The 13,274-nt window shown below is 48.0% G+C and overlaps 1 protein-coding gene across 1 annotated transcript in view; it reads left to right on the top strand.

The window, feature by feature from the left end:
* Positions 1-13,274, top strand: part of GCN1 (GCN1 activator of EIF2AK4) — a 56,643-nt gene that overhangs the window by 9,776 nt on the left and 33,593 nt on the right. The window contains exons 5-19 of the mRNA XM_082417364.1: positions 119-227; positions 2,880-2,978; positions 3,069-3,203; positions 3,808-3,876; positions 4,006-4,114; positions 4,713-4,787; positions 5,040-5,168; positions 5,678-5,728; positions 6,011-6,109; positions 6,331-6,504; positions 7,982-8,134; positions 9,403-9,495; positions 11,841-11,916; positions 12,068-12,227; positions 13,037-13,226. Coding sequence (XP_082273490.1) covers positions 119-227; positions 2,880-2,978; positions 3,069-3,203; positions 3,808-3,876; positions 4,006-4,114; positions 4,713-4,787; positions 5,040-5,168; positions 5,678-5,728; positions 6,011-6,109; positions 6,331-6,504; positions 7,982-8,134; positions 9,403-9,495; positions 11,841-11,916; positions 12,068-12,227; positions 13,037-13,226 — 1,721 coding nt within the window. The remainder of the gene's footprint in view (positions 1-118; positions 228-2,879; positions 2,979-3,068; positions 3,204-3,807; positions 3,877-4,005; positions 4,115-4,712; positions 4,788-5,039; positions 5,169-5,677; positions 5,729-6,010; positions 6,110-6,330; positions 6,505-7,981; positions 8,135-9,402; positions 9,496-11,840; positions 11,917-12,067; positions 12,228-13,036; positions 13,227-13,274) is intronic.

Raw genomic sequence — 13,274 nt, forward strand, 5'->3', positions numbered from 1 at the left:
CAGTTAGGTCAGTGGAGGGTCTTGCATAGCAGGCAGGGCCTTGCGGTGAGCATTTGTCCTCAAGATGGAGGCTGCTGCTCTGACCTCATCCCTCCCCTCCCCTCCCCTCCCCTCTCAGTAAGAGCAGTGGCTCGGCTGCCTTGCTGGCCCTGTCCTGGACCTGCCTACTGGTGCGCATTGTCTTTCCCTCGAGAGCCAAGCGGCAAGGAGACATCTGGAACAAACTGGTAGGTTCCCCGGGTCTGTGGAGTCGTGCCGGTCAGCTCTCTGCACAGAGTTGGGACATGTTTAAGCACCTTCTCTGGCCAGTGCTCTTAGTGCTGGGTGACCAGGCTCTTTGAGTTACCCTGAGGTGTGTGACTTTGGTGGATGGGCATGAGTGCAGCATAATAACATTCGTCTATTTATCAAATATCTTTGAGCTTTCCTGGGTCAGGCATGGTGCTAGGCCCTGGGAATACAGTGATGAGCAAGAGAAACGTGGCCCCTGCCTTCATGGCATGTGTGGAAGACGTGACAGGCCAGAATGGGGAAGACAGGCAGAAAACAAGTAAACCAGAAAATACCAATTCTCTCCTCCCGTTCTATGCCTGCTCCTTCCACATTCCCTATCTTGCCTTTCAGCATGTCTGCTAACCAGAGATGGCCCAATAGGCCAGGTTGGGAGATTCTTTTGAATGTCTAGATATGCTTAGTGGAGGGCAAGAGGGATGGTCTTACAGTTTAACAAAAAAGGAGTCTGAGGATCTTGGTATGGATTTGACTCTTGGCCATGAGATTTGGCCAGATACCTAATTTCGGAGCCCATTTCCCATTGCTGCAAAAAATGGGGAAAAGTACCACTCACCCATCCACCTCAAAGAGTTGCCATGAAGATGGGCTCAGAAGAGGTGTGAAAGGGCTGTAGAAACTTACAGAGGGCTGTGCAGGTAAATGAGGAGTGAGCACCTCTGCCTGACACAGCCAGCTCGTAAGACTTACTGAGGCCTCATCCCTGGGAGCTTGTCCAGCATACTTCTGGGGATGACCATAGATTGGCCATCAGCAATTGATGGAAGGATAAGAACACTGAAACCTCACAGGTAGTGGATATGCTGGAAAACCACCTTCAGAGTGTGGGTTCCATTGTTACCAGAAAGCCTTCTTGTAAGATGGTTTATCATGGGCTCCCTCACTAGCATGTCTCCAATGAATTCTTATAACCGTTATCCAAGGTAAGTCAGTGTGGGTTAGTGAGTGGGAGGGGTCAACCCCGGAGTGTTGTGTTTATGGGACAGGATGCATCAGGAGCTTGAAACCGTGGTGGTTTTTTCTGTGTCTTGAATCTGGGTTTTTCCTTTGCTCATTGCCGATGTTGACTGTACACATAGGAGTAGTTCATTCAGTCCCTTAAGTATTTGTTAAGGGCCCCCTGCGTGTCGGGTGCTGTTCGAGGAGCTGAGGCTGAAACAGGGGACAGGTGAGAGGACCTTACTTTCTCATAGCCTTCAGTCGTGGGGAGAGGGTGGACACAAACAGGTCCACGTATAAATGACAAGGTGTAGAGTCGTGCAGCAGCAAAGCAGGCAGGAGGATAGAGAGAGTGGGTGGACGGTGATGGTGGGAGGAAGGCCTTTGGAGGAGGTACCATTTGAGCAGAGACCTGAAGGATATGAAAGAAAAAACCATGCCCAGATTAAGGTTAGAATGTTCTAGGAAGAAAGAACAGCAATATAGTTCTGAATGTGATATCAGCAAGCTTAAAAAGCTATTTTAATAATAATTTTTTAAAAAATGGTTCAGTATTCAACAGGTGTAGAATGATATACCAGTTTCCTTCCCACCCCTTCCCTAGCCATCTCGGTCCCCCTCTATTACTAGTTTCTTATGTAGTAGAGGTATTCTCTGTATATATGACTAAATAGACCTTTTTATACAAGTGGTAGCATACATACAAACTTTTTTCTTTCGCCGTGTGTTTTTTTCTTTAACTGGATTTAGAATTTGTTCCAGAGTATTTATATAGAGTTTCTCATTCTTTTTGACTGTTTACTAATCCTTTGAGTGGATGTACCACGGTATATATAACTAGTTCCCTGTTTATGACCATTAATGTTGTTACAATCTTTTACTATAAAAAATGTTGCCATGAATAACTTTGTACATCTGCCATTTTGTACACATGCAAATGTGGAATTTGGCAGACTTCTTAAGCATGCCTTTTTTCTCAGGGTGGCAGTCCACACTGCTCCAGTGACCTTGGGTGTTCGTGGCACATACAGTCTCTGTGAGGCTTTTTAATTGAGCACCTATTAGGTGCTTCACTCTGGGTTGGATAGTGGGCCCCCCCGCAGGCAGGATCAGCATATCAGTGTTCACTTCTGTATCCACGGTGCCTAGCATAGTGCCTGCCACTTCATCAGCGTTCATTGCTTGTAGAATTAATGAAGGAATAGTCAAGGCAGATGAAGAAATATATGAAACAGAGTGCTTATCCTTTTCCCACATGGCACTTAACCTTGCTGGAATTCTGTATTCATTTGTGTGTTTATTTGTTTAGTATCTTTTTCTCCCTCTAGACTATGAGGTGCATGAAAGCAAGGACCATGTCTGTCTTATTCTCCAGGTGTTTTCATTGTCTGACTCATAGTAGGTGCTCAACAAATACTTATTAAAGAAGTGCTTGAGTGAACAGATGTAATTCCAGGACAGGGTTAAGTGGGGGGGGGCGGTGGTCAGGGGGTGGAGGGAAGAGGATCTGGCTGGAATTGAGTGGGAGAGGCCTGGCGGAGATGACCTCAGGTTCTGGCGGGCCTGACGAAGGTCTTGGGCAGGCTATGAGGGCCATGGGACCTCCGCTCCCATTTCACGTCTGGACCTGGGCCTCCCTGTCCCTGCAGGTAGAGGTGCAGTGTCTGCTCCTGCTGGAGGTGCTGGGCGGCTCCCACAAGCACGCCGTGGATGGTGCTGTGAAGAAGCTCACCAAGCTGTGGAAAGAGGTGACAGGAGGCAGCAGGGTGGCGGGCATTTCTTCTTCCGCACCACCTCCACTGCCGTCTGATACACCTGCTTTACCCGTTCCTCTTCAGAACCCGGGGCTGGTGGAACAGTACTTGTCAGCCATTCTCAGCCTAGAACCCAACCAGAACTATGCAGCCATGCTGGGGCTGCTGGTGCAGTTCTGCACGAGCCACAAGGAGATGGACGTGGTCAATCGGCACAAGGCAAGTGGACTCTCTGGAGGAAAGGAGGGGGAGCTTGTTTTGCCCTGGTGGCCCCAGCTGCTGGCCTTATGAGAAGTTTGTTGGTTTTCTCACCTGAGACCCCGGCCTGTCATGGTGATATATGAACTTCGAGGAGTTGGAAAGTTTCCTCTCCATTTGTGGCTTGGGATGGATCCTGCCATAGTTAACGGGATGATGATTTACCTGTTCATGCAGTCATTTATTCACCCACCACTGAGCATCTGCCTTGTGCCAAGCTCTGTGCCAGGTGTTGGGGATGCAGCAGTGCGTGAGGGAGCTGTGATCCCTTCCCCGGGCGGGACTGAATCTGAGGCGGCTGCCGTTAGACAGATCATCATCTCACTATCTCTGTGAGACATGCTGCAAAGGAAAAGCGCAAGAGGCTGTGATACTCTGTGGTTGGGACTTGCTCCCAGGAGCCATGGAAAGCTGTGGAAGGCTTTTAGATGGGGAATGACATGATCACTGGGATCTTCATGCTTGACACCGTGACATTTGGGGCACCGATTGGTATTTTTTAGAAGCACTCCCACAAGAGGGATCTCAGAACGTCAGGGTCTAACCAAGTCTCTGTATTCCCTAGAGTGCCCTGCTGGATTTTTATATGAAGAACATCTTGATGAGCAAAGTAAAGCCTCAGAAGTATCTATTGGTGAGTGTGAGGTGGCCCTTACTCACCTGAGCAAGCTAAATCCCATTTTAAATTCTGTGATTCAGAACCATCCTTTATTCTTGGTCTGTTCCCACGAAGGCTGGGTGCCTGACTCCTTTCTCTTTGTAGGATAACTGTGCCCCTCTGCTCCGATACATGTCCCACTCGGAGTTTAAGGATCTGATATTGCCCACCATACAGAAGTCCTTACTGAGGAGTCCAGAGAATGTTCTTGAAAGTAGGTTCCTGCCAAACAGGATGGTGGGAGGGAGGTGAAGTTGCCTGATAAGCCGGGTCCCCACTACTTGGCAGCAGGAAGTGCTCGGGGCGGGGGAAGATGTATTCACTGTTTACCTCATTGGGCCCTTGGGAGAAAGATCAGGGACCCTTTTGAGAGTATGTTGAAAGTAATGGGCCCTCTTGCTGGAAGAATGCACAAAAGTATATGCACTTAAAATACTGCATACATTTTTGGAGGTCTAAGAACCTTCTGGAAACCAGGTTAAGAACCTCTGCTCTAGACAGTTTGACCTTGGTGTGGAGGTGGCACTTGAAACCATAGGATATGAGAGTTGAGTCTCTGTCTCTTTTTATCTTGGTAAGAGGTGTGGGTGGAATGTCAGAGGGGCAGTTTTTTGCTGATTGGGATGGGGCAGTATACAGCTTTACAGCAGAGCTGTGGGACAAAGGTGTGACCACCATGTGACCATACAGAGATGAAGAGTGGTCATGTCCTATGTGTCTACACAGCAGGCCTGAGCATTGGCTGGGGAGTCAGGCAGAAACGGGCATTTCCCCTGGAGGCCAACATGGTGCGTGCTTTCTGTCCCCCTCAGCTATCTCCAGTCTGTTGGCATCAGTGACTCTCGATCTCAGCCATTATGCCCTGGACATCGTGAAAGGACTGGCTGGTGAGTGTCCCAACCCCTCTCCAGCCCCTGGAACGGCACCTTGGGTTTTGGTTGTACTTGTCCCTATTGTACAAAAAGGGGTAGGAGACAGCTCAGTTTAGAAATAAACTACAGTTGCATAGTTTCTTTCCTGAGATCCTTTATAATGAGAACACAGAGCCAGGATTGAAGAGTTGGGAGCAGGGAAGACAAAGATGAGAGCCTGGCTACCCAGCTCTCAGCAGCTTCTGAGCTGCGGCTCTCCGTGTCCAGGTCAGCTGAAGTCCAACAGCCCCCGCCTGATGGATGAAGCCGTGCTGGCGCTGCAGAACCTGGTCCGCCAGTGCAGTGACTCCTCAGCGATGGAAGCCCTGGCCAGGCACCTGTTTGCTATCCTCGGAGGTGGGCAAGTCCTTCCCGGGCATGCCGATGGCCAAGGTGTGGCCTCTGGCATTCCTTGGGCACCGGGACCTGATGGGGGCTTGGTGCTCTGAGTTTGCTCGTGTCAAGAATGAACAGAAGCATGTGCAGATCAGTGTGGATGGGGGTGATCTCAGTTTTTAAGCATATGCATTATTGTGTGCATAGGGGGAAAAATTAGAGGGAAATACACCAAAATGTTAATAATATTTTAGGTAGTGGGAACATGGGTGATTTTTAGATGTTGCTTTTATATTTTTTTCTGTTTGTCACATTTTCTGCAAGAACATATTATTTATTTCTTTAGTTAGAAAAAAAAAAAAGCCAGTACATGTGATGTACATGTAGCATGTTAAGCCCAGCTACACGATAGAAAGGCTGCTTCTGGAATCAGAAACTGTATCTTGATGTCACACACATGACTACCTTATTCACCCCCTCGGGAAATGTGGCAGATGTGAATTTTGAATCTTTGCTATCTCTCCTCTCAGGCTCGGAAGGAAAACTAACTATTGTAGCCCAGAAGATGAGCGTCCTCTCAGGTACAGAATTTCTCCACGGGTAGTAGGAAGTGTAGTTGTAGATGAGGTGTAACGTAACTGTTAGGTAAGGTGAGTCTGTTGGATCTTGACACCTCTGACAGTTTTGGACATCCCAGTCTGGCTTCCGTGAAAGGCAGGACGTCTGACGGGGGATTGAGTGGGGGTTCAGTCATGGCCAGAGGAGAGGCATGGCTGCTGGGGAGGTGGGCAGCGACAGGAAGACTGGTGTGTCGGCAGTTTTGTGCTGACGAGGGGCTGAGCAGGGAATCCCCTGCCTTCTAGGGATCGGGAGTGTCAGTCATCACGTGGTGGCCGGGCCTTCCAGTCAAGTCCTGAGTGGGACCGTGGCTGAGCTGTTCATCCCCTTCCTCCAGCAAGAAGGTAATTGTGCACCATGGTGAGGGTGCAGCCTGGACCCATCCTTGACCCCCGGTTTTCACAGTTGGAGCCTGCCATGAACCCCTTCTGAAGGCCCTGCTTCCTATCCCTGAAGCATCACTGCTTCCTCTCCCTTTACTCCTACTTGCTTTCGCATGCAACTGGCAGTGATGTGACGTGGGTCTAAGACATAGGGCTGACTGGACTTCTGCTTCTTGCCCTAGTTCACGAAGGCACCTTGGTGCATGCCACCTCTGTCCTGGCTCTCTGGTGTAACCGGTTCACCACAGAAGTGCCCAAGAAGCTCACTGAATGGTTCAAGAAAGCCTTCAGCCTTAAAACCTCCACCTCTGCAGTGAGGCACGCCTATCTGCAGTGCATGTTGGTCTGCTTCCGAGGTGAGATGCTTCCCTCACAGAGGTGATCGAGGTGATCTTCAGGGCGTCATCACCGTTCCAGGCTTTCCCTTTCAGTCCAGCTTTTTTTGCATCATTTCCTCCTGAGCCACTGGGAGCATCTAGCTTAGTCATCCATAAAGCCTAGAATCAGAGCCCAGTCTTCACAACAGATTCTGGCTTCTCCTCCTTATCAGACCTTCAGAATACAAAGCTTTATTCAGAGAGGACCCACAACCAGAACCTGTCACTCCGTTTTCTGAAATCATGGAGAAATGATTCTGATAAGACTGATTTTTAAGGTGTGAATTATATAATCTTTACACTGGACCTATTAGAAACAACCACTGCCCTCGCTTCAGTGCTAACAAACCTGTCATTTGGGCATGAGCATCTACCTCCTTCCCAAGCACAGCGAGGGGAAACTTCAAATCTGTAAGAGCTTGATCCCCAAGGTAAAAATCTCTAATATTGATGTCCACCTCTGAGATGGGCTCGTATTTCAGTTAAAGTTTAAACTTATGATGACTGGGTTTAAAAAAGTGTTTAGGAGACTCCAGAGCTGCCCCTAGAGAGGTGACCCCCCTCTGTACAGTGTCTGTACTTGTGTATCAGTTTGCAGTTTTGCTGCACTGATCGAACTTGATTTTAGATTGAGTTCTAAATAGCCAAGTCTTGGTTTAACCTAGTCTCTTTAGCTTGATACTTCAAAAACAAACATAAACCTTTAAAATACACATTTCTTGGATTCAAATCCATGGCATCATCCAAATGAAACACTTGTTTCACTGTGAAATACTCTACATACCAATTTAGTAATTAAGAAAACATGGGTTGGGACTTCCCTGGTGGTTCAGTGGTTAAGATGCCATGCTCCCAATGCAGGGGGCCCGGATTCGATCCCTGGTCAGGGAACTAAGATCCCACATACTGCAACTAAGCCCGTGCACTGCAACGAAGACCCAGTGCAGCCTAAATAAATACATACATACATACATACACACATACATACATGGGTTTAGCTATAGTTTTAGTAGGTTTCTACTTTTTTTTTTTTTTTGAACAGAGTTTAGTTCATAGGTCAGCAGATTGATTGGTTCTGGTTTTGGGATTTGGGTCTGGAGGTTGTCTGGTGTGGGAGAAGAGCCCCAGAGAGAAATTAGTCAACTTGAGGTTTGCCCTGGCTCTCCCTCAACCAGCTGTGTGGCCTTGGGCAACTCACTTCACCTCTCTTGGTCTGTTTTCCTTATCCATCAAGAGAATACCTGGACTATTGGATTAGTAAGGCCCCTTCTAGCTCTAGCTTTATGGTTGTAGAGTTTGATTTAAGCCCTAGATTCTAATTCCACTAATTTGAGATATTTGAAAGGTAACTGAAGGGTGTTAGCCAGTTCAGACATGGGTGAATAACTCCTTTCTCAAGTAGTCTTGCCATCCTTGTGATTGGGTGTTCTGTAAGGTGCTGGTCCTATCTCCACAGGTGACACACTGTTGCAGGCCCTGGACTTGTTGCCCTTGCTCATCCAGACAGTGGAGAAGGCAGCCTCCCAAAGCACTCAGGTTCCCGTAGTCACCGAAGGGGTCGCTGCTGCCTTGCTGCTCTCAAAGCTTTCGATGGCTGACTCACAGGCTGGTAAGAGTCCAGAGATGTCCAGGATGCTAGCAGACAAGGGCCTCTTTCAGAGTCTTTGGGAGGCGTGCCTTGATATTTAGGATTTTACAGGATTAGCTTGGCCGCTTACCACACTGGGCAGCTGTAGGGCCACTTGTCAACTGCAGGGATGGATTTTATCTACAAGCCCCTGTCCCGGAGCATTGGAGCACCAGGGCAAAGGAGGACAGTGACAGAGTCCCCTGGCTGCACTCCCGCTGCACAGTGCAACGCTGAGGCTCGTCCCTGCAGATGATAAGTGGGACTTTGTTTTTAATTGGTTATACATTTATAGGGTATAACATTAAAAGCTTCCCCTTAGCCATCCTGTCTTCCAGCCACTAAGTTTCCCTCCTTGGATAGTATTAACCAGTTTCGTGTCTAGAGATGGTCAATGTGTAATTGCTGAAACATGCTGGGTAACATACTATACATGCCATATTGTGTACTGAACACATCTTGGAAAAGATTCCAAAATCAATACAACAAAAAGAGCTTTCCTTTTTTTGTGGCTACATGGTATTCTGTGCTTGTTTAGTCTACATCCTACTCTGCATGGGGACATAGGTGAACTTATTCCTGTGGTTAGAAATGGAGTTCAGCTCTTTTCATATAATTGTGTGCCATCTGACTATATGCCAAGGCACTGGGCTACTTCTGTGGCGGGGAGGCAGAACATGACCCTGTTTCAGCGAATTTTAAGCTGCTTTACTCTACCGGGAGAGAGGATATGCAAAAGTTATCTGTTGTTTAAGGCAAAATGTGGCATAAGAGCAGTTTTGAAGGAGGGATTTCTTTTAGTTGAGGGGTTGGGTGTCAGGAAAAGCTTCATGAAGGAGGGAGCATTCGAACTAGGGCCCTGAGGGCTAGAAGGGTTTTCACTAGCTGGCCCAGTGTGAGTTCAAACGAGGGAAGGGCGGGGAAAGCACCACATGTGGACCTCAAGTAGTTCAGCCTGGCACCTGGAACAGGTGGGAATTCCAGGTGGGAAGCAGCTCACCTGGGCTCCTGTGGGCAGCAGAGAACCACCAAAGCTTTTCATATAGGCAATGCCACCAGAAGAACCGGTTAGTTCTCGGAACCGGAGGACAGTGAGCCTGGGAGTGACCCGCCCCCGCCGAGGGAGAACTCCTGCCTGCTGCAACAGCGGAGAGTCTGTCAGCAAAGCAGCGCCCGCAGCTTCAGCATGGCGGGGACTAGCCCTGGCATGTGGGGAGCTGTGCGGTAGAGAGACCTTTTGTTTCTTGCAGAGGCCAAGCTGAGCAGTTTCTGGCAGCTGATTTTGGATGAGAAGAAGCAGGTTTTCACTTCTGACAAATTCCTGCTCATGGCTTCAGAGGATGGTGAGTCACTACCCCCTTAGTTGAAGTCGAGTTTGGGGCTGAGTCTCTCTGGTGGGTCTTCAGAGAGGATCCTTCCCTGACAGTCTGTTATTTTGACCAGACAGCTCAGCAAAAACCTGGAGCAGAGTGATCTGGCAAACAGCTCAGCTTTTGTGGGAATGAATGTACTCCTGTGGGATGTGGAAGGCTAGGGAAATGGGAGGGAAGTGGGAGATTTGTGGAGACAGCACTAATAGTTGTGGAGCTGTGATATTAGGTGTAATTACAGCTGACTGGGTAATTGGTGCTGTCATAGAGGTTTTCGTGTACTGAGAGGCAGCTGAGAAGCTCTGGTGAAGTGTGGCTGGCTCCACCCGCACCAGGAGATGGAAGAACTACTGGTTTCTATCTTGGCAGAGAAGGAACAGTTGATCTTTAAACGTATGTTTAAAATTCTGGGTTGCTTTAGAAGTATCTGCCGCTAATGGGTGATTGGAAAAGCCTTTTGACTGACAAATCACAACATTCTCTTAATGAGCTACAACTGTTAGTCACTTCTGATGTTTAAAAAATGTTTAGCGGGGGCTTCCCTGGTGGCGCAGTGGTTGAGAGTCTGCCTGCTGATGCAGGGGACACGGGTTCGAGCCCTGGTCTGGGAGGATTCCCACATGCCGCGGAGCGGCTGGGCCCGTGAGCCACAATTGCTGAGCCTGCGCGTCTGGAGCCTGTGCTCCGCAGCAGGAGAGGCCGCGATGGTGAGAGGCCCGCACACCGTGATGAGGAGTGGCCCCCGCTTGCCGCAGCTGGAGGGAGCCCTTGCGCGGAAGCGAGGACGCAACACAGCCATAAATAGATAAATAAATAAAATAAATAAAAAATGTTTAGCTAATTTTTGAATAGGAGATATATTCACATAATACAAAAAAAAAAAAAGACCCAAGAGAGTCTACACTGAAAGTTATACCCTTGCTTTGATCTCTAGCCACCCATTGTCCCTGGCCATGGAGAACCAATTTTATCAGCTTCTTGTGTATCTTTGATATTTTATATTTATACCAATAAATAACCTTATGTATCAGTTCTCTGCCTTTTTTACACAAGTGTTAATATGCCTACTATATGCATTGTGCTGTCTAGATTTGGAAATCATTTCACGTAAGTATATAATGAGCGCTCTCATTTTTTTTAGAACTGCATAGTAATTTAAAAAAAATTATTTTATTGAAGTATAGTTGGACTTACAATGTGTTAATTTCTACTGTACAGCAAAGTGATTCAGTTATACATATATATACATTCTTTTTCATATTCTGTTATCGTTTATCACAGGATATTGAATATATTTTTGCTTGTTCCAAAATACACGTGTGCCTATGGAGAACAGTATGGAGGTTCCTTAAAAAACTAAAATTAGAACTACCACATGACCCAGCAATCCCACTACTGGGCATATACCCTGAGAAAACCATAATTCAAAAAGAGTCATGTATCACAGTGTTCACTGCAGCTCTATTTACAATAGCCAGGACATGGAAGCAACCTAAGTGTCCATCGACAGATGAATGGATAAAGAAGATGTGGCACATATATACAATGGAATGTTACTCAGCCATAAACAGAAACGAAATTGAGTTATTTGTAGTGAGGTAGATGGACCTAGAGTCTGTCATACGGAGTGAAGTAAGTCAGAAAGAGAAAAACAAATACTGTATGCTAACACATATATGGAATCTAAAAAAAAAAAAAAAATGGTTCTGAAGAACCTAGGGGCAGGACAGGAATAAAGGCGCAGATGTAGAGAATGGACTTGAGGACATGGGGAGGGGGAAGGGTAAGCTGGGACGAAGTGAGAGAGTGGCATGGACTTATATACACTACCAAATGTAAAATAGATAGCTAGTGGGAAGCAGCCGCATAGCACAGGGAGATCATCTCGGTGCTTTGTGATCACCTAGAGGGGTGGGATAGGGAGGGTGGGAGGAGACGCAGGAGGGAGGAGATACGGGGATATATGTATGTGTACAGCTGATTCACTTTGTTATAAAGCAGAAACTAACGCACGATTGTAAAGCAATTATACTCAAAGATGTTTTAAAAAAAAAACAATACACATGTGTAGTCAGCAAAAAAGAAAATTCAGTAGATACATGTATATGTATAACTGAATCACTTTGCTGTACACCTGAAACTAACACAACATTGTTAATCAGCTATACTCCAATATAAAATAAAAACTTAAAAAAAAAAATTCTAGTGAACTGTAATTTTACCTTTACATTATGGTGTTCATTTTCCAGTTCTTCCCAGTTCTTTCTGGATGTGTTCTCTATTTTAAAAACACTTGTGCTGTTTCTGTCCCCCCCCAGCCCTCTGTACCGTGCTGCATCTGACAGAGAGACTGTTCCTTGACCATCCGCACAGACTCACAGGCAACAAAGTTCAGTACGTGGGGCTCATTTACCTTTCTCCTTGGGCCAAGTGACACAAACCCTGACAGGATCCTGAGACGTGGCGGTGTGTGAGGGGTGGGAGGCTGGCTGTGGAGAGCCCTATGCCTGGCCTTCCCCCAGGACGCCCTGTCCCTCTGCTGCAGGCAGTACCACCGGGCTCTGGTGGCGGTGCTCCTGAGCCGCACCTGGCACGTGCGCAGGCAGGCCCAGCAGACGGTTCGGAAGCTGCTGTCTGCTCTCGGGGGCTTCAAGCTGGCCTGCGGACTCCTGGAGGAGCTGAAGACTGTCCTCAGTTCTCACAAGGTCAGGGCATCTGGGCTGCAGAACTGGGGCTCACAGACCCCCTTAGCTGACCCTGCTTATGCTGTGGGATTTTAACTAGACTGCTCCTGGGCTGTTCTCACTCACTCAGACTCTGTGTGATGCCAGAATCTTCTGCCCTGCCCTGGAGTTTGGGTAACACCTTGTTTCATATAATTCCTTTTCCTTTTCAGATGCTTTTCTTTCTTCCCATGTTTTATGACATGTAGCTCAACCTTTTTATTCTTGAGTAATGGGAAAACACTTCATTTTTAAAGCACTTTATAATTTTTAAAGTGTTTTCTACCCATTGTCCCTTTCAGTTTTTCACAATGCCTTTAAAAGGCTGACAGGCTTACTACACTTATTTTATATGAGTTGTCCAGGGTTCCGGTAGCTGAAATGACTTGTTCAGGGTTCCCCAGCCAGGGGGTGGCAGAACTGGGAGTTGACCCGCAAGACCCGGCTCCTAATTTCAGTGCTCTTTGTTCCCTGTTTCACTGCTTCCCTCCTTCCCTAAGCCTGCTTGAGGGATGTGGGCCAGTGACAGACTTGCAGTCTCAGGGTAGGTCCCCTGGACCAGTGTCTGTTGCCTTCTTTCCCCCTGTGGGCTGTTTCAGGTGCTTTCTTCCAGGCCCATCTCATAGCCTGTGGGTCCCAGTGCAGGGCACTGGGTGTCAGTATCCACAGCAGCAGGGAGCCCAGAGAACAACACGAATGAGAGGCAGCTGCCTCCCTGGCATCTTCATCTCCTGTGTGCCAGGCCTGCACGGGGCTCTGAGCAGTGGGGCTCATGTGTTGTCTCCCCACAGGTGCTGCCCTTAGAGGCTCTGGTGACCGATGCCGGGGAGGTGACTGAGGCGGGCAAGGCCTACGTGCCTCCGCGGGTCCTGCAGGAGGCTCTGTGCATCATCTCTGGGGTGCCAGGGCTGGAAGGTGATGTCACCAACACGGAACAGCTGGCCCAGGAGATGCTGATCATCTCCCACCACCCGTCCTTAGGTGCGTGCCTGGGGCGGGTATTGGAGGGGCGGGGACTACGTTGTAGGA

The sequence above is a fragment of the Balaenoptera physalus genome, assembly GCF_965194825.1.
Source record: "Balaenoptera physalus genome assembly, chromosome: 12".
In the NCBI taxonomy this organism is placed as follows: domain Eukaryota; kingdom Metazoa; phylum Chordata; class Mammalia; order Artiodactyla; family Balaenopteridae; genus Balaenoptera; species Balaenoptera physalus.